The sequence below is a fragment of the Thermomyces dupontii genome (genome assembly GCF_041956625.1).
Source record: "Thermomyces dupontii strain NRRL 2155 unplaced genomic scaffold VTN31scaffold_11, whole genome shotgun sequence".
Lineage (NCBI taxonomy): Eukaryota > Fungi > Ascomycota > Eurotiomycetes > Eurotiales > Trichocomaceae > Thermomyces > Thermomyces dupontii.
The window spans coordinates 175,247-195,242 of record NW_027192317.1 but is presented as its reverse complement, the minus strand read 5'-3'; the positions used below and the strand labels follow the sequence as shown (position 1 = coordinate 195,242).

Sequence of the window (19,996 nt, the reverse complement as noted above, 5' to 3'; positions counted from 1 at the left end):
GAAGGGACAACCGGGCTTGATCGCGTCACTGACAGACAGAGAGGGCTAGCCAAGGCCGGGCGGTCCGAAATCGGAGGCTGCTTGTGATTGGTTGTATGCACGTGACCAACCGAACCCTTGCCCTAACCCTAACCGAGTTTCCAAGACCACGACGATTTACTTGATGACAGCTGTGGGATTGATGGCGATTGATTCGTCTTCTTGTTCTTTGACTCTGATCACCCTTGCATGAATTACGAGTACTGTACGGAGTAGTTCCTTCAAGTCTATCGAGGTTGGCTTAGTTATCAGTAAATATCCCGCCTCCTGAAATCAAGCCTTGATCAACCCGAGTCATTATTCAACCGCGTGGCATGCTTGGAAGAGGGGGGGGGTGTTTGTCCTGTTTGAAACGATCGGACTAAGCGACCCACGGAAGCCGAGTTGATCCGATCCAAATCCACCAATCAACATGCTTCGGATCATGCGATTGGCTTTACAGTGGGCCCAAGCTCACGGACCGCCTCAACCTTCAAAATGGCAGGCATGAGCCCATTTTAGTGATTTCCGCATTGGGCTAGTTTCCCGAAAAGTACCAATCAAGGCCTGACAAACTCAATTTCAACTTTGCCAGGTTTGATGCTCAGGGTCCAGTTAGGAAGGTCTTGGCGCCACACAGACCACCACCTCTTGCCTGGTTGAGAACTGAGATGAGGAGCCTAGCCAAGCATGGCGGCCTGATACTGTAAGTAATGTACCTTAGTTACTTACCGAATTGACACCCCCTCTCCTTTCTGGTTTTCTCTTTTCCTCTTTCTTCTCCTGCTCTTTTCTTTTCGGGTCACTTCTTCTTTCCTTCTCACATCTTAACTACCTCTTGTGGTCACAGTGCTGTTCGTCTCTTTCTTTCTTTTCCCCGGTGGAAGGAGAGGTGTGCAGTTCGTGGCAAAAGGGAAGAAACAAACAGTGCAAACTGTCCCACCGCCAGAAAGTCTAATCTGATCCGATACGAAGCCGTCAAAAATCCCACCCTGCCAGCTGCCCCGGCGCATTGTTTTTCCGTCCCCGGCCCTTTTCCTCTCTGATCCCTCCCCATTGCCATCAGCCTCAGCAGCATCGCTTCTGCGAAGTTGTAGAGAAGCAAGAACGAAAAAAAAAAAAAAAAGCAAGACAGACTCGATAAAAAAAAAAGTCAATGATCGCCAACTAAAAGCCTGCTTCGTGGACGAATGCCCGTCGGGATCCTCCCAGGGTCGAGTTCCGGGTGTCGTACTGTCATCTGGCCAGGTGTGCCCACGGGATCTTCACGCTGCGCGAGAATCTTATTGCAGCCTCCGTGAGACATGCGTTCCATGCTTGGATACGTGGGATAGTTCGGCATCATGGGGCTCTTTGAGCGACGGTCGTCGAGAGACGACCATGACGATGGTCGCCACCGCTCCAACTCACCCGATCGGCACCACCCCGCCCACGATTCGCACAGCACAGATGCGACCGAGTCGCCCGGCCCGTCCTTCGCCAGCCGCATGCAGGCGTCCATGCAGCATTTGAGAATGTCCTCATCCCGCAACGACATGTCGCCCTACCACGCCATCTCCCATTACGCCTCGCATTTCCTGCCACACTCCTCCAGCGACTCGCGCGGCTCATCCGCCAAGACCTCTTCCAGCTCGCTGCGTGCCCTGCACGAAGACGCCGCCGCCGTCGACGCCCGCTCCGAGCATACTCACCGAACCCGGCTAGGCCGTCGGACATCGCAGCAGGCCGACACCCCTGCCTCACTGCAGGTGCCCTCGTCACAGTCGGGTCAGTCGTCGTCGTCGTCGACCGGGGACTTCCCTGTCTATCCCAATCAGTCCTACTCCGCCCTCCAGTATCAACCCCCGCTGCGCGGTCGCAGTTCCTATCCTTCAAACACCGATCGCTCCAACTCGTCCCTTCGCATCGGCGGATCCACCACGCCCGGCCTGTTCTCGGGCCGGAGCGCCCGGACTTCGCCCTCGATCGGTTCCGACGACAGTCGACCGAGCAGCCCGCACCTGCTGCACCCGATGCATCTGCAGCCGCCCAAGGAGTACGTCATTTGTCTTCATTTCGTGGTGGTTACACGTTACTCACGGTAATGCAGGACACACACCGCCGATATTGAACGGGACTCTGAGACGGGGAACAAGAGAATCAACGACTACGAAATTCTGGAAGAGCTAGGAAGAGGGGAGCATGGCAAGGTCAAGTTGGGTCGCCACATCTATACCAACCAGCGCGTCGCGATCAAGATCGTTCAGCGCTACTCCAAGCGCCGCCGCCTGGGAAAACTCGGCGACCCTGAAGATAAAGTCAAGAAGGAAGTAGCCATTTTGAAAAAGGCCCGTCACCCTAACGTTGTCAGTCTGCTGGAAGTTATCGATGATCCAAATCTGCAAAAGGTCTACATCGTTCTCGAATACGTCGAGAACGGCGAGATCAAGTGGCGGAAAAAGGGCAACAACGCCATCGTGCAGGTGGACAAGCTGCGCATGGAGCGCGAAAAGCAGGGCATATACGATTCGCCCACGCTGGAGGAGGCACAGCAAATGGTGCGCGAGATCCAGCATCAAGAGCGCCTGCGAGAACTGACTCGGGAGAAGTATCGAGCTCAAGCCAAGTCCCGGAAAAATCCGCCCATTCCCGCGTGGAGCTTGGAGCATGGCGCACTCTCCGACGATGAGTCGTCAGAAGCCTCTTTATCACGCACGGTCAGTCAGAATCTGAACTTGGAAGATCTCCCTGAGAGTGCCAACGTCTCTTCTGTTGACCAGTACCTCGCGGCGGATGACCGCGACAAACAATACTCGTTCCTGGCTGCCTTTGACGGGAGCATGTACGGCCCTTACGTTGCTGATCCGTGTGAACCCCGGCATAGCACGTCGAGCCTGTTCAAGTTCCCACTGGGACTTGACACGGCCTACCAGAGTGCCGAGGATGATGACCTGTCCTACGTTCCCTGCTTGACCATCGATGAGGCGCGGAACGCCTTTCGGGACGCCCTTCTCGGTCTAGAATACCTGCACTACCAGGGAATCATTCACCGTGACATCAAGCCGGCCAACCTGTTGGTGACGGCCCAAAAGGAGGTCAAAATCTCCGACTTTGGGGTTTCGTATCTGGGACGCCCGATCAGTGATGATGATGAGGAGCATGTCTCCGAGACGGACGCGGCTGAGCTGGATGATGCTCGAGGGGAGTTGTCCAAGACCGTAGGCACTCCCGCGTTCTACGCGCCCGAACTTTGCTACATCAGCGAAGAATATCTCGACCAAGGTCGGCCCCCGAAGATCACGGCCGCCATCGACATTTGGTCGCTCGGTGTTACGCTCTACGGCATGATCTTTGGCCGGCTCCCATTCGTGTCGGATGACGAGTACGGTCTTTTCCAGTCCATTGGCAAGGATGAGCCGTTCATTCCCCGCAAGCGCCTCGCGCCCGTGGAGTACGACCCTCCATCGGACCCCAACCTGATTCCCAGCAGCAAACGGCGGGATGACGAGCTCAGATATGAGGATATCGATCCGGATCTCCGGGACCTTCTTACGCGGCTGCTCACCAAGGACCCGCAGCAGCGCATCTCCATCAAAGCCATCAAGGAGCACCCATGGGTGGTCAAGGGCCTGCCCAAGGACCGGAATCTGTGGCTCCAGGAGACCGACCAGAGCAAGGTGCATCGCATCGAGGTGTCTAACGAAGAAGTGACGAGCGCGGTCAGCAAGGTCCCCTTTGTCGACCGCGTCAAGAACCAGATGGCGCGGTTGTCCAGCTACATCGTGAACCGGCGTGATAGTCGCCGAGATGGTCGCCGGCGCACTCCAAGCGCTACCGGTATGAACGCGGACTCGTTCCGAGATTTTCGGGAGGGCCGCCGTGCCAGTCTCCGGGGTGATGAGGATATGCATCGCGTCGGTAAAACATCTCGGGAACCGGAACATCACCTGTCCCATAGTGCGTTGGTCAGCCCAGAGAGTGCCCCTACGGACCCGTCTGGGCACCAAGCGAGGAGAGGCAGCGAATGCTTAGGTCATGCGCCGCGTGGGCAGAGTCTCCTGCGACGGCATGGCTCTGCCCGGGCAGCGTCCGTGCTGTCGAGTGCGGACTCGACAAAGACCATTCGTGCGCCGGTCTTCTCCGATGATGGGCGGCCCGCGTCCCCACCTCGCAGCCATCCCGATCCAACATCCGTCCAATCCCACTCTTACCGATCCGGGGGGGTTTTCCGCGCGTCCAGTCAACGGCGAGGATCCGATGTCTCGGAAGGTGAAGCCTCGCTCTTGGCCAGCGGACATGGCCCAGCCGACGGCGATTCTCAATGCGATTCGAACGTCCACAGTCCGCATCCGCAGAGACCATCTCGATCCCAGCCCTTTTCCTCCGCCGACCGCACGCCGTCAGCTAGGCCTTTTCAATCGAATTCTCTTTGGAGGGCGCCCGGGGACCACATGACACCCGATGGTGATCACGGATCCAGGGGGACCTCACCGGGGCATTTGGGGGATGATTTGCAGATGGTGCACCACCCATCGTCATTTGACGCACACCACCATAATTCCAGTTCCAGCGACGTCAGCCCGCGTGACTCGATACATTGTCTTCAGAACCCCGGTATGACGAGGTCTCCCCCGTCAGCGACCACCATCTCGTCGACGTCGGTGGATGATGGAATGTCCCCGAGCACCTCCCATCCCAGCATTCCATCGGTCATTTCCGGTGCGTCGTCCTTGTGCAGCGAAGGCTTCCGGGCCTACGCCGTTGAGCAGCGGCCGAAAGAAATGGACGGATCCGTGCCGTCAATGCTGCGCACAGTTGACACCGTGACTGTCAAGGGGTGCCGGCGAGAGCACGAGATTGACGAGCATGACGAGTCCGAAGACGAGGGGATCGTTTTTGGAAAGCGACGATGATGTCGTGTTTTTGACGTGCGATCTTCTTTCATTTTTTTCTTTTCCAAACTCGGCTCCAAACTCGGGTTGAGGAGATTTTTTTTTTTTTTTCTTCCGTTTGATTTCTTGTCACTGGGACTGGACGTGTGTGCTGGTTGGTATTATTTCTCTCGGACAACATGATGTACGCATGGGCATGGGGCTTTGGTTCTACGATTTCTATCTTGCATTTGCTGTGGCCGGGGACTTTGGGCCTTTGTCTTGGGTTTGTCTAGGGTGAGTTGTGTACAGTACGAGGGTCGTGGCCTTTTTACCACGCTGGTCTGGGCTTTCTGCATCTGCTTGGGATCGGAGTAATCAGCATTGGGAGGCGTTTGTGTTGTTGATTCGTTTCTGTGTACATATTGTGGTGTTTCTTTCGCAATGGACGTCTCTTCGTCAAGTCAAGCATTGGTTACTTGAGTCAATAATTGGTTATAGTATGGGATTCTTTTGACTCGCTCTTGTCTCGTATCGACGAGCAAATTGGAGAGATACATATCCCCCACCTTTTCCCAAATTCTTCATTGTCAACATCTTCCCTTGCGGAACCAGAAGATGATCTCGCAACAACCAGTATACGTCAACCCCTCTGCTGGTACAGAACGCTGCAATCAGACCGACACCCATGGCCCACGACAACTCCATCTATCCCTCCCGGGCTACGCCCCATCCCCGCTGGTGAACCTCCCCGATCTCGCTTCGGTTCTTGGCGTGCGGGCCGTCCTCCTCAAGGATGAGAGCAACCGGTTCGGGCTCCCGGCCTTCAAGATCCTGGGCGCCGCATGGGGTTGCTACCGGGCATTGTCCTCGCGGTTTGGATTGTCAGTATCGTCACCCACACGTTCCAGTCTAGATGAGCTCTCCTCCCGCGCGCAGCAGGCCGCGGTGACTCTGGTGGCTGCGACGGAAGGGAACCATGGCCGCGCCGTCGCATACATGGCGAGCAAGGTTCTCGGCGTGCACGCGAAAATTTTTGTCCCGGAGCATATGCAGGAGAGTACCCGGCAGCTGATCGCGGGCGAGGGGCCGACCGTCTCCGTTCAAGTGGTTCATGGTGATTACGATGCCGCGGTGCACGAGGCCGCGGAATATGCCGCGCGGACGCCCGCCGCGGTGCTGATCCAGGATACTTCCCTGCCACCAGACTACGTGGACGTCCCCGGGTGGATCGTCGAGGGCTACGCGACGATGATGGCGGAGGTTGAGGAGCAACTTGCCGCTCTTGGGCTCGCCGCCGATGCTGTGGTCGTGCCCGTCGGTGTCGGCAGTCTTGCCCATGCGGTGGCCCGGTACTGCAAGTCCCGCGACAAGCCGGTGATGGTCGTCACGGTCGAGCCCGACACCGCAGCGTGTTTGTGGGCGAGTCTCCGGGCGGGTAAGCGCATCACCGTCCCGACCTCGGAGACAATCATGGCAGGCCTGAACTGCGGCACGGTGTCGGCCACCGCATGGCCGGATCTGCAGCGGCTGGTGGACGTCGCGGTCACGGTGTCGTGTCGTCAGAGCCACCAGGCGGTGGAGTATCTCGCGTCCTCCTCCTCGTCACGGCCGGCCGTGACCGCGGGGCCCTGCGGCGCGGCGACGGTCGCGGCGCTGAGGCGGTTGGCGAGCGACACAGAGGCCGCAAAGGTGGTGCTCGGCAAGGATTCAGTCGTGGTAGTGCTCAGTACAGAAGGGCCGAGGGAGTATCCTGTTCCTTCGGAGTCATAGTACTAACAAATTAAAACAAAAGGCCGAAAGCGGCAAAGCCACTCTTCGTTTCAGAGCATGCGCGCCTTGACACTTAGATATGATCATTATTCGACGTCCACAGTTGTTTGATTTACTGTACTTTGAAAGGTTCAATTTCAGAACGGATTGCATTTGTATCCGTATACTGTACTCCGTATGGCGTATATAGCATGGCTTTGTAAAAATGGATTTGAAAATGATGATTTGCGTTTCGTGTCCGAATACCAAGTCCCACATCGAATTATAAACAGACCAATCGGACGTATCCACAGAGCAGGGTAAGTTTTGGTTTAACTCTATTTGCTATAGTTCTGCTCAGCCGCCTCATCATGATCGAATCATCAGTCGCGAAATGTGATTGTGTGGTAACTATGAAATTTGAGGATAATTTGAAATTTGAATTCAAATCGTCCTCTTCACATGCCAGACGAAGTGAGAACTGAGAAGCGGTTAGTCATCGAGTCCTTCGGATCAACATTGTTCCAGGTGATTGTGGAAACGGCAGCGATGGGGTCACTTATAGCGGCTCTCATTGTCCCCCGGCGCCAACTCGGAGAACGATGCTGCCAGTGCCGTGTTCTCCAAATACACAACGAAGTCATCAATCCCGTCCCCGTACGCGAAAACCCCGTCTGGCAATGCTCGAGCCTCCAACTCCCGCCATTCCCGATCAGGCTTAGCGCGTCGATCCAGTGGATTGGAGGCCCTTGGCGCTTTGGGCACCCCCCCCCCAGTTTCGATCTCTCCATCACCGCCGCGAGTCGGCTCCTTTTTATTTATCCACACAAGACTCTTGACTGTGCGCGGAGGCCCGTCGATGCCGCTCCGCTGTGCGCCGATCCGGGTCGCCGTCGTTTCTTCTCTCCGTGGCCGTGGTGCCGCCGTTGTTGACTGTCGCCTCGAGTGCTCGGGGTGTTTGGATACCTCCGCTCCGCGGCGGATGGGCGGCCAGGCTGATCGCAGGGCACACTCGCATTCCGCCGTCGGTCCATTCGAGACTGTGGATGCCTCTGGTCTAACCTGACGTTCCGTTGGGTCTACCGAATCGCGCGCATCAATATCTATATTTTGCGAGCTCTAGTTTGCGAAGTGCGAACTGCGTGGGGCTTAACTAGGTTGAATCGACTGCTATCCTGCTCTCCTGACCACTTTTTTTCCCCTCCACAAAGTTACCATGGACACATTTCAAGGTCAATTTGAACGCGGCAGATCCCCTTCCGTGGGTGTCAAGCATCGCAGTGTCAGCCCCTCGCCGCATCCGTTCCAAGACCCCGGCGTCCAAATTGGTACCCCGTCTACCGCAACAACGACCAGTCCGTTCATGTCTTACGCGCCGTCGACGCAGGGCTCGGCCAGCACCGAGCAATACTCTTCCTACATTGCTGCGCAATCTCCCCAGCCCGATCAGGGGGCCTTCCGTTCGAGTCAACAGTATTCCCCCTCCTTTGCGGCGAGCTTTGCCAGTCAGCTCGAACAGTCGGCGGCGCAGCAGCGAGATGAGAGTTTCTCCAACCTACTCAACTCCAACCCGACCGACTTTGACTTCCACCAGTATCCCTCGGAGGGGAACAGTGGCAACCTAGACCCGTCGTCGCTGATGTTGGATCCGCAGTCACAGCAACAGTCCGCTGGGGCAGGTGCGGGCGCGTCGGTCAACCCGGCCGATCTGGTGAGCGATGTCTCGTCGCCGCAGTTCCTGACCCCGGAGCAACACCAGTCGCCCGTCAGCCACACGTCGCCTCCGCAGTTGTACTCCCCGCAGCATTCGCGCCATACTTCCCTGGATCCTGTCAGCGCCGCATACATCACAAGCCAGCAGGACTGGCAAGGCTTGCTGAGCCAACCCGCGTTTCAGGGCCATCGCCGGGCACCGTCTGAGCACTCCGATGTCTCGTCCGTATCGCACTCCCCGTTCATGGCGAACAATGACAGCTTTGACGTCGAAGGCAATCCGTCCCCTATGCTGTCTGCGCAAAACGACCCGAGTCTCTTTGACAACGTCCTCGGGATCGAGTCCTTTAGCTTGTCGGAGCAACAACAAGGGCTGAGTCCCGCACATAGTCCGTATTTGTCTCCGCAGCGTGGCCCGCAGGGAGCCAACGACATGCCCAATGAAGGCATCTATTCCCGCTCGTCGCAGCCATCGCCCTTCCCTGGTCTGGACAACAACCAGTCCTCCGAAATGGGCCAAGCGTCTCAGATGGCGCCGCCGCCGTCGATCAATGTAGAGCTGGCGCCGCCCTCGCGCGTGCCCAGCTTTGGTCCGGAGAATGAGGGCGATATGGATGCCCTCAGTCCTCCATCGTCTCGTATGTGTATGATCTAATTCAGTGATTACCCTCCGGCTGATGAGAGAGTTGTTTCAGGATCGCGTGGTCGGAGTAAGTCCGACCCCTTTGGCCGGCCTATCGGGCGTCCGGCTTCGAACTCGGTGTCCACGACGAGCAGCTTGGGCCCGCTATCCGCGTCGTCGCCGCGGTCTCTATCGCCTTTTGATTCCTCCCGAAGCAACCCAGGGTCCAGAGCCCCGTCTCCAGCGGCCCGAGCGAATCGGCGACTGTCGACCTCATCGCTCGACAGTCGCAATTACATCCTGGATCTCGCCGATCCGCAGCGCGCAGGCTCCTCGCCGACGGAGTCGAAGCGGGTGCAAAAGCACCCGGCCACGTTCCAATGCCATCTCTGCCCGAAGCGCTTCACGCGGGCGTACAACCTGCGGTCACATCTGCGCACGCACACGGATGAACGGCCGTTCGTGTGTACAGTCTGCGGCAAGGCATTTGCGCGACAACACGACCGCAAACGCCACGAGGGGCTCCACTCGGGTGAGAAGAAGTTTGTCTGTCATGGGGAGCTGGCGAACGGCAGTGAGTGGGGATGCGGCCGGCGCTTTGCGCGTGCCGATGCTCTGGGTCGGCATTTCCGGTCCGAAGCCGGCCGGGTATGCATCAAGCCCTTGCTAGATGAGGAAGCGAATGAACGGAACCGAAGTTTTGCCGAGCAACAACAACAACAACAGCAGCAGCAGCAGCAGCAACAACAGCAACAACAACAACAAAGTCATCTACAACCAGTCCCACAACCAATGATGATGTCCGGCGGGGGCGGAGGCGGGAGCGGATTCACTCTACCCGCGGCCCTACTCGCACAGTACCCGGCTCTCCAAACCCTCCAATGGGACCAGCTTGCCGCGGCCGGCGGGGATGATGCCAACGACGTAAGCGGGCGCAGTAGCTTCGATGCGAGCTCCGGCGGCGAGCTGGGTTGCGATGACGAGGACTCGGGGCTGGGGTCGAGCTACCACGCGCCTTCGTCGTCGCCAGGGATGTATCATCATGTCAGCCAGGCGGGGCCGGGGACTCCAATGGAGCTGAACACATGAGCTACATACAGTAGCCGTTTCGGACGAGCCTTCAGATCATTGAATGTAGATGGCGGGCGTTACGGGGTCATTTCTTTTTCATTTGTTCCTGTTTCGCTACTTTGGGCTGGTTGGGACTTTGTCAATATCTTTTGAATGGGTGGATTTTATTCTGATGAAGTTCATGAATATTTTTTGTCTAGAGTTCTCTCGGTGAATTTTTCCCATGCCTGTCTCTGAATTGAACACGAGCCGGTTGACTTTGATACATCTGGTTGAATCCATCAATGGACTAAAAAAGGTAATCCTGGATACCGGAGTTGAGAGTGATTCCTAGCTACCCCAAGCGATGAACTGAATGCGTTCTACTCATCCTCGTCATAATCATCAAAACGGCTAATGTCGGTTCGTTGATTCCCGCTCTTTTCACCTGTGGCATGAGATCCCTTTTTTATTACCTCTTCATTCATGCACCACCGTCCTCGCCAATACTAAGCGCATCACGGGGACCCTCGAGATGGTCTATCCTAATATTTCTTCCTGCTGTGTTTTGCACGTTTTTCTTTTTTTTCTCCCCTTCCAGAACGATAAGTACTAGTACTACTACCTATCGGACAGAGCCGGGCTGAGAGAAACAAAGGCCGCGGGGTTCGTGTTGTATACTATATTCCATGGCGCGGAAATGAAATGAGGCTTCATTATTGGAAGACGGACGTCCCATGGTAGCTTCCCGCCTTCTCTTGTTCGTCATGGGAAGATATCGAGATCCAGTCGGTTGGGAAGAAGGGAGGATGATTCCGGGTCATTGTAGTTTTTTGGAAGGACTATTCCTCGCGATGAGGAAAAAAAAAAAAAAGGTACTTAGCACAGAGGCTTGCTCCCACTCAATCAATCAACCCAGGTGGTGTCGAAGGTCATCAGACACGAAGATACTAGGTATCGCTTGGCTGGACCTCTGGGGTCTGAAAGAACAGGCCGCAAAGAGTTCATCCTCATTGGAAGGGAGTGGTTTCGATGTATACTTATGCTTCGAGTGATTTAGATGGAAGTGGTCTTCTCTGGGTTGGAATGAATCGTTCATACTTGTTGAGAGTCTCGCGGTATTTCTTCTCCATGGACCGGGAACTGCGGACGGTCCGTGTTTCCCCCAGGTAGGCGAGTTCAGTCTTTCAGGGCAGGGCCGCGGAGGCGTCGAGGGGAGGATGTATCTATAGTATGTATACAACAAGTGTCTCGGAGAGGAGGACCTTACCTTGAAGGACCGCGAGGAATATCAAGCGCCTCCCTCTCACGAATCCACCATTTCAGCCCTACATTGGCCCAATGCAGTACTCCTTTGACCCCGGGATGGGCACCCGCGGCACTTCCAAGGGTAAATCCCAATCCCTCGTAAAATAAATACTCCCACTAGCCACTGCAGTAACTCAAGAAGGTTGCCGGCAGGTGCTGGTGGTCTATAATATTGTGAAAGAAGAGAGGATCGAGAATTGAGGCCTTAATGGTGTTGAATATTAACACTTCAGTTGACATTGCGAAGCTGGAGAAGGTTGAAAGTAGCTGCAGGTCCCAAATGCATCCGCGTTACTCGGAGCTGGAGATATCTATCCATTCCCTGCATATGATGACATATCTACCTTGGGACTAAGGCTAACAAGCTTTCGACCCCCTCAATCCATTTCCTGGAGAATTCCTCCTCTGTAAACCGCAGCGACGACTGCCGCGCGCGGAGCCTCATGGCAATCTTCTCATCCCGCGGAAGCGCCAACGCGGCCTCGTACGCCGCTGCGAACTCCTCCTCCGTCGTGGCTCGGAAGCCCGTCGCACCACTGCCGCCGTTCCCTGCAGAGCCAGGCCCCAGATCCGTGACGATATCCTCACGCGGCCCGCCCGAGTCATGCACCACGCAGATGAGCCCCGCCGCTTGATACTCCACGACGCCGATCCCAAAGTGCTCGTTCCACATCGCGTTGGTCCCGATCGACGCCCGCCGCAGGTGCTCCAGGACTGTCGGCCAGTTTGCGTCGAAGAGGAAGGTGGTCTGCTCGCGGATCCGCAGCTCGTGCGCAAGCAGCCGCAGGTTGTAGATGTGCGTTTCGTCCGTGCACCCTTGGCGAACCGAGCCGATGAGAATCAGCCGTGGCTCCGGCGTATTCCGCTGCGCTCGTCGGTGGTTCTCCAGACAACGCGCAAACGCTCGCAGCACCAGAGTGTGGTTCTTCTCTGGGCGAAACTGTGCAATGTACAGGATGTTCGGCTCCCGCTCCGCTTCAGTCTGCGCGCTGACCTCGATCGCCGAGTGCATTTCCAGCACGGCCGTCGGTGGGAAGGTCACTCGGGCCTCTTTATGACGTAGCCCCTTCCGCCACGGTCCCCAGAGAGCGTTGATGTGCGCGGATGTCCAGGAAGAATTGGTCATCACCACGTCCACTTTGCTCCCCACCCATCCATACAATCGCGCAAACCAGAGCCAATACTTTTTCTTTGCAGCCCCTCTGAATCCTGACCCGGCACCCGCGTTCAGCCCCTTGGTGCTCGACTGGTCGTCCAATGACTCCAGCATGTCCGTCGAGATAGTCGGGTAATGTACATATGCCCCTGTCGGAATGTTCGGGAACAGGTATTTGCACAACGCAACGGTGAATGCGTATCCCATCGTGTCGATGTATACGTCCGGAACCAGCAGATTGAAAGCATCGTACGCGACGATCAGTGACCCCAATGACTGGCCTAGAAGGGTCATGACCGGGTACATGCTGCTGAGGACATACTTGCGTGTAGAAAGGTACACAAGAACGACGGTGGGAGGGTGGAGCTCGATATTGAACCGCGTCTACTCGCAATGAGCACCGGCATTCGATCATCCCCGTTGTCTTTGTTTCGAGTTTAATCTGACCTTTACTCTCTCAAGCATAGTTTCTTTCGTAATATTGTCGCCGGTGTAGATGGCGCACACAGCCTGCAAAACCGTCAGCCAATGCCATCTCATACTCGGAGCAGGGCTGTACCTTTGGCCATCGCTGCTGTGTCGCCTTTACCGCCGCCCAAAGCACACGCTCTCCACCGCCTCCAGCATTGCTAATCTCACCATCAGCACGTCTGATAAGTCTGATATTCCATTCTCACTCACCAAAAAGGATGGAAAAAGCCAATAATGCCCTCCCAGCCATCTGTCAACGGTTCCCGATTCTGGGTCTTCTCCTCCGGTGGACTTTCCACTTTCTCCCAATCTTCATCTTCTGTCGAGCCCGACGCGGACTTGGCCCGTTGTTTTCGCAGTTTTTCCTCCTCTGCGCGTACTCGCGACCAGATCGACTCCCTCCGTGCCTTTGTCTTGTTCTCGATGGACCAGCCAACAATGCGGAGAATCGCGCGTAGGATGTATCCGGTCACTGCCGGCAGTAGACCGATCGATGCAATCAGCACTAGGATGGTAACGATAGTCGTGGTCAGGGCCATCTTTGGCTGCTGCTGTTGTTGATATAACTGCAACCGAGATCACATGAACAAGGTAGGCTAGTAGGTATCAATTTAGAATTCAAGCTTGATCCTAGGTCATACTGAAATAAGAAAAGGGAATTGCAAATGAATGCAAGATAAGATAAGCCCTGGCGAGCTTGCTGTCAGCCAGTTGTGAAAATGCCCTCGCTTTTGAGCGAGCCTAAAGCCTGCAATGATCACTTCATGGGTGATTCATTCATGATCCACTCCACTGTTGAAACACGCTTATCGGATAGCCTATCTAGTCACGTGATGATAAGAGACAAACAATGCAAAATCATGTCTCGCGCATCTTGAGATGAGGTTTCCAGCCGATATGATCGATTGCTCAAATTGCGGACTTGCTTGGATACAGCGCGGGCCATTGATCGTTTTAAACACGGTTGACGGTTGTTTTGAGACAGCGCCAGTTTTGGTTTTCCCGTCCCATTGACAAACTCCCATGAATTCTCTAGTACCTCGAGCACCAATATGGGCTCGGCAACGTCCGGTGCATTCGGCTCTGCAAACAGTCGCTAGGCGCCAATTCCATGCTACAAGACCGTCGCCCTTTGTCAATGAGGTCATAGCGGTTTCTACCAGCCTCCTGCATGGCGTCCACTCACTTTCGGGCCTGCCATGGGTCGCCTCAATCCCCCTTACCGCCGTCATCGTCCGAATGGTGGTTGCGTTCCCACTTCAAATATACTCCAAAATCCATGGCCGCCGACAACAAGATATCGCACCTTTAGTCCTCTCCTGGAGCAAACATCTGCAGCAGATGACCATGGCCCGGGGTAGGGAATCACCGGAAGGACTGCTGCCCACACAGGCACAGGCCTCATACACGCGGGAGATCAGGAAAAGAACGCGGCTGCTCTACCGTCGCTGGAGGATCAACCCGTACTGGCGCTTTGTGCCGTTCTTGCAGCTGCCGGTGTGGCTGTCTCTCATGGAAGGCGTGCGCGCCATGTGCGGCAATGAGTATGGTCTGCTCCGTCAGCTGTTTCTCCGCAAGAGTGGGGAGAGTGCCGCTGGGGCGGATGCCATTGTTGCGGAGCCTTCCTTCGCCACTGAGGGAGCACTGTGGTTCCCTAACCTCCTCGACGGAGACCCCACGGGTGCTCTGCCAGCCATCGTCAGCGCGTCGTTGCTCGTGAATATCCTTTACGGCTGGAAAACGCCGAGTCTGCTGCAGATCGCGGAATTGCCGGGGGCGGAGATGGCCAAGTCACTGATGAGCTTGATGCTCAAGGGCGCCTTTATGTCTCTGTCCGTGTATGCGGGCTATGCGGCGTACATGGCTAATATGCCTGTGGGGTTGATGATCTACTGGATCGCGAGTACGAACACGGCGACGTTTCAGTCGTGGTTCCTGGATCGGTACATGTTTATGGTCAAGCCGTTGAATGTATGGTCGGCGCGGTATGTGGGTGTCTTGAAGCCTGGGGAGCGGAGGCCTCCGGTTTCGTTCTGAATCTCGATATCCATGTATCATTAGTCATTCTACGAGGAGTTCAGGAGATGGTCTGGGACAGTGTAAATAGAGTATCTTTGAAGGACCGAAAACATTATCTATGACTTGGGAATATAGGCTATCAATCATCGAAACATTGATAAAAAAAAAAAAAGTCACCATTGAAACGCCGATCCATTCAAGAAACGAAACACCCTTAGAAATGATGTCCTCTAAAATCACAACTTGGCCTTTGGTGGCTCTGACGGAGCAGTTGCTTCGGAGTTGACTGTCACGCTTCGGTTATCAGGCCCTTCACCAAAGAAAATCACTTCGACGGTGATATCGTCCCTAGTAGTCTATTAGCATCAATCATGTACAGGACTGAAACAAACATACCGGTATCGCCGTGAGTAAGGACTAGGCAGCGTCAACAAGGCACAAACCATGTCCCGATCCTTCCCACCCATCGCGTTCCGGACGAGATGGGTCGCAGCGTTCTTGTCTTCCACCACAAAACGCTTGGCGGCACCGGGAATATCGTACTGCCGCTGGCGGATCGGAGCGCGCTGGCCATCCCCGTTCGCCCCGCTCGATGATGCCTTCTCAACGGGCAGCTGCTGTTCCGATCCGAACCATCCCTGGAGCCATGAGCGGCTGCCGTCGCCGCCGCCGGATCTTTGGGTCTCGATCCACTGGCCAACAAGGCCGACGACCTCTTCATTGCTAAGCATCTCCCACAGACCGTCCGTCGCCAGGACCAAAAAGTCGCCCTGCTTCGGATCGATCTTCGTTGTCGTGATGACAGGCTCTGCAGTCACATACGGAGGTGATTTGAGAAATGGATTGGGAGTACGACCGAAAAAGCGGTTCTTGATCTTCTCCTGCGTTTCTCTCGTCCATTTATAAAACGCGTCACCAAACGCTCGGCTGGGTTCCAGCTGGCCCAGGATGCGGCCATTCCGAACAACATTCGGCTCTCCGGGATGCTCCTGCTGCAGGCGTTTGACTTCCGAGGGCGTACTACCCGTTTGATCCTCCGAGAGCGCGACGGCAGTCCACTTGCCGCTGGGTGTTCGCCGCCCGAGCACGGCGCGCGAGTCACCCGCTACTGCGACGCGGAGCTCCTTGGAAGCCGAGTCAAAAAACGCCAGAAGCGCGCAAGAACCTGACAGGGCCGGGGCCAGAATTTCAGCGGCAACGCGTCGAGAATTGGCCTTCATCACCATGTTGACACTTTCGTGCACGATATCATTATCGAGACGCACAAACCCACGCTTGATCGCAGCATCTATTGCCTCCGGCGACGGCGCTCGCAGCGACGGGTCCGCAGCAGCCTTCTTGTACGTCAAGTCCAGCTCCCGTGCCACGTATGAGATCAAGACGTTACGGAGTTTAGCCGACGTAGTCCAACCACTGGTTCAAGGGCTTCATTAGCAATTTGCAGGGAGAGTTATCAAAATGGTCAACATACGAATGCCCATCAAAAACGCCCCAGAACATCCAATCACTATTGGCCGGCCCGTCTGTTGCGCCAGCCACGAAGTGAGGAACCTCGACGATTTTCTCCGCATGATCATCTTCGATGGGCGAGTTACTGGGAACCTGGACAAGATCATATCGGACAACTCCTTGACCGCGGTTCACAAGGTACGACTCCTCATTCTTACGAAGCTTTTGCGTCGCTTGCTCTGGAGTCAACATCCCCAGTATTCTTCTGTCCGAGTCATCCGTCTCCTTGGACAGGGGAATATCACTGGACAGCGTCGTCGCATAAAACTGATCGTTCTCAACTAGCAAAGCACGGCGGTTGTGCGACTCGCCATCATCGCTCCCCGCGGTCCTCGGGGTCGTGTCGGCTATTCCCCGCGACTGGAGTGAACTAACAGAGGTCCCGTTGAGGACGGTCGACTGCTCTGTTGTGCCCTTGTACGCGTACCACGCTCCCGATGCTACCAGGGTCGATATGAACGCGAGGGAGAAGTTTCGCACGTGCATCGAGGACTGGAGAGAGGCCGGGATGAAGGAAGTTTGCCTCCCGGCGACCGTTGGATTGCTGGAGAAGTATGCATAGGCCCTTCTACCGCTGATTTTCCATAACGGAGAGCGGCGAGCAGTGCGGAAAGCCTGGAGAGCAGCACGACGCATTGAACCTGGAATGTAAGGACCTCAAATGGAAGCGCCCATGAGGTTCGTGCTGCTGGAACGGTCAAGACACTAATTCAAAGAGTAAATTGGCTGCAAAATGGGAGTGATATCACGGTTCGGAGTCAGCACGCCTGGTGTGCAAGAGCGCCAAGAGGATGACGAGCTTATCGTAAAGTCACGTGTCAACCTAACCATATCGGGGTGCTGAGCCATCCCGCAGCGCCAATCGGCGCCATGTCGTCACTTTCTGCGACTTCTATCGAGAGTACCTGCTTTACGGGATGTACCTGATCACCGTTTTTGCTGCTCTCTAGCAGAATGTCGTCGAGAGCGCTACGGAAGCTACAAAAGCAGCGCGAGCTCGAGCGCCTAGCTGCTGCCCAAGAGTCCGATGAAGGCCCCGAGTCAAGCGATGAAGAACCACAGGCATTTGCATCGAGCCGAAAAGTAAATGCCTTTGATCTACTCAATACGCCAGACGACGAAGAGGACGAGCCGGAACCCGACAACGATGCTGCACCTTCAGAGACACAGGCAGCCGCTCCAGTTCAAAATGAAACAAAATCAAGGAAGAAAAAAAGCAAAAAGAAAAAGAAGGCTGCGAAGGCAGCAGGGCAGGATGTAACGCCTGGAGAGACAGAAGAGATGGATGAAATTGACCGAGCGCTGAAAGAGCTGGCCATACAGAATCGTGCTACAACAACACAAGGCGATGATACCAGTCAGCCTGCGGCCGAGCAAAGTAAACGATTTCTCAAGACTCAGGAAGAACTCCTCCAGATCAATCCAAAGTCTCTCAACCCGATCTACGAGATGCGACGACTTTTCGGAGATATCGTCTTTGGGTCGTTTGACCAACCAGAAAGGTCATCGCGGCGTAGGGAGAGACAAAGGGAGATGCTGGACCTTGGCCGGGCCCTGAGCGGGCGTTACAGCCCGGCAAGCCGAGGGAAGAGTCTTGCCGGTGCGACTCAACGAAAGAACGTTCTGGTCACGGGCAAAGATGAGTGGCCACGAGCGCCCAGCGGGGGTCTTGGGATGGAGTTAGTCGAGAAGTTACCGGATGGCAATCATTTGTACCGGCTTGTACATAACCAGGCATATCGGGACGTCCAAATGCAGTTCGAAATGAGTGTTGAAATCATGGATGCCCAGAGTCTGATAGCACTGCTCCAGCACAATCGTGAGTTTTGACCCAATTACAGTTGTAAAATATGATGGCATTCGCTGATAAACCCGCACAGCGTACCATATCTCCACCCTGCTACAAGTCTCCGAAATTGCCAAGCATCAAGGAGACCATGCCGTGTCCGCAGATCTTCTTGAACGTGCCCTGTTCAATATTGGGCGGGCGGCGCATTCGACCTTTGCAAAACAGCTCCAAGCCGGGAGGGCAAGATTCGACTTCTCTGTGGCCGCGAACCGAGAATTCTGGCTCGCTGGCTGGAGATATATAGCGAACTTAGGATTGAAGGGGACATGGAGGACAGCATATGAATGGGCAAAGCTCTTGCTAAGTCTTGATCTCAAGGATCCGTATTGTATACGGCTTCTGATTGACAATCTTGCTATGCGGGGACGACAATATGAGCATTTCATTGAGCTCTGTACGCAAACTGCTTTCGCCGAGGAGTGGAAGGAGCTGCCAAATATTCAATCCACACTCGCCCTGGCTTACTATCGATCGAATCAACAGAAAGAAGCACGCAAACAATTGCGTACCGCAATGTCACATTTCCCCTGGGTCTTCAGTCGATTGGCCCAGGAACTCGATATCCAGCCGATTCCTAAGCGCATATGGGGAAAAATGCCTCCGGCACAATCCCATGAGCTTCTGGCTGAGTTGTATATTACCCGGACCAAGGACCTGTGGAACTCGCCCGAATTGGTTTCTCTGATCGTCGAAGTCGCGGATACATTAATTGATGCAGAAGAACCAGCGGAACCCCCAGAAATTACGCTGGACATTGCGCGCCATGTGATCCTCTCTGATATGCGCAACGTTCTTTCCTTGGTGCCGACGCGATTCTTGTCTAGTCGAATCATTGACTACGATCCTCTCCCACCGCAAACTTCGGAGGCTTCTCAGGGACAAGGCAATCCATCTCAACAGCAGGGAGGCCTGCTCAGTCGATTAGCACAATTAGTCCGGCCTCAGTTGATGGACGAGCTACTAGAGCGCGTCCACATCGGAGCCCAAGAGCGAGGCCCAGCAGACGCGCCTGATATGTCCGACTCCGACGAGGAACTGGACCCTGCGGTTCCACCGTCCGGCCGCAATCAAGAACGAGTCCGTCAGTGGCTCCTTGGACCGGGTTTGGGGCCGCTCCAAGAATCTATTCGCCGACAAGGGGTTGGGCCCGAGCACCCCGACTTGAACGTCGACGATGCAGTGGACAACTATCTGGAGGCTCTCGCTGCTCTGAACGATGGTGCACGGGAGGAATTCCTTCTTGGAACGCTTACTGGGATCTTGGGAGAGCATGTCGTCAACGTCCTGGAAGTGTACCTTCACGAGTACTTTGGGTTATACTAGACGACGATGCACAGGGAGTGGCCCTACGCAACTGGCCATGCCAATCCAGGCAAATAATGTGTAGTAGTACAGTACCTTCTGCCTCGATGTGTATCCCTACGAGCAATACAAGTACAATACTCGCACACTGGATACCTCTTCGCAGTATTTCAATCATACTGAAGAGAAACTCTGTCGATTACTCTGTACTCTCCAATGCTTAGATTTATTCGGTCCGCAAGCCAGAAGCTCTGAGTAACTGACTTACCGGCCGTGATGCTGCTATCTCTGCCAGGGCATAGTACACCGTCTCGCGGCTCCAGCGTCGATCTCAATGCTCAAGAACTCAGTACTAGTAATCAACTGTTGAGCAAGGA

At 55.3% G+C, this 19,996-nt stretch overlaps 7 protein-coding genes across 7 annotated transcripts; 5 read left to right on the top strand and 2 right to left on the bottom strand.

The window, feature by feature from the left end:
• Window positions 1-1,361: 1,361 nt before the first annotated feature.
• On the top strand, window positions 1,362-4,910 carry VTN31DRAFT_2141 (uncharacterized protein; the record flags this gene model as incomplete). Its single annotated transcript, XM_069402277.1, has 3 exons — window positions 1,362-2,053; window positions 2,108-2,555; window positions 2,607-4,910. 3 exons carry the CDS (start codon window positions 1,362-1,364, stop codon window positions 4,908-4,910), a joined length of 3,444 nt encoding a protein of 1,147 aa, XP_069257237.1.
• A 576-nt stretch (window positions 4,911-5,486) lies between these two features.
• VTN31DRAFT_2140 (uncharacterized protein) lies at window positions 5,487-6,641 on the top strand (the record flags this gene model as incomplete). Its single annotated transcript, XM_069402276.1, has 1 exon — window positions 5,487-6,641. The coding sequence occupies one exon, from the start codon at window positions 5,487-5,489 to the stop codon at window positions 6,639-6,641; it is 1,155 nt and encodes a 384-aa protein (XP_069257236.1).
• A 1,195-nt stretch (window positions 6,642-7,836) lies between these two features.
• VTN31DRAFT_2139 (uncharacterized protein) lies at window positions 7,837-10,044 on the top strand (the record flags this gene model as incomplete). Its single annotated transcript, XM_069402274.1, has 2 exons — window positions 7,837-8,971; window positions 9,029-10,044. 2 exons carry the CDS (start codon window positions 7,837-7,839, stop codon window positions 10,042-10,044), a joined length of 2,151 nt encoding a protein of 716 aa, XP_069257235.1.
• A 1,609-nt stretch (window positions 10,045-11,653) lies between these two features.
• VTN31DRAFT_2138 (uncharacterized protein) lies at window positions 11,654-13,479 on the bottom strand (the record flags this gene model as incomplete). Its single annotated transcript, XM_069402273.1, has 4 exons — window positions 11,654-12,853; window positions 12,917-12,979; window positions 13,029-13,098; window positions 13,151-13,479. 4 exons carry the CDS (start codon window positions 13,477-13,479, stop codon window positions 11,654-11,656), a joined length of 1,662 nt encoding a protein of 553 aa, XP_069257234.1.
• Window positions 13,480-13,963: 484 nt separating this feature from the next.
• Window positions 13,964-14,977, top strand: VTN31DRAFT_2137 (uncharacterized protein; the record flags this gene model as incomplete). The annotated part of the gene is made up of 1 exon (XM_069402272.1): window positions 13,964-14,977. The coding sequence occupies one exon, from the start codon at window positions 13,964-13,966 to the stop codon at window positions 14,975-14,977; it is 1,014 nt and encodes a 337-aa protein (XP_069257233.1).
• Window positions 14,978-15,195: 218 nt separating this feature from the next.
• On the bottom strand, window positions 15,196-17,104 carry VTN31DRAFT_2136 (uncharacterized protein; the record flags this gene model as incomplete). The annotated part of the gene is made up of 3 exons (XM_069402271.1): window positions 15,196-15,307; window positions 15,356-16,372; window positions 16,431-17,104. 3 exons carry the CDS (start codon window positions 17,102-17,104, stop codon window positions 15,196-15,198), a joined length of 1,803 nt encoding a protein of 600 aa, XP_069257232.1.
• A 318-nt stretch (window positions 17,105-17,422) lies between these two features.
• VTN31DRAFT_2135 (uncharacterized protein) lies at window positions 17,423-19,640 on the top strand (the record flags this gene model as incomplete). Its single annotated transcript, XM_069402270.1, has 2 exons — window positions 17,423-18,287; window positions 18,349-19,640. The coding sequence occupies 2 exons, from the start codon at window positions 17,423-17,425 to the stop codon at window positions 19,638-19,640; spliced, it is 2,157 nt and encodes a 718-aa protein (XP_069257231.1).
• Between the last annotated feature and the right edge of the window lie 356 nt (window positions 19,641-19,996).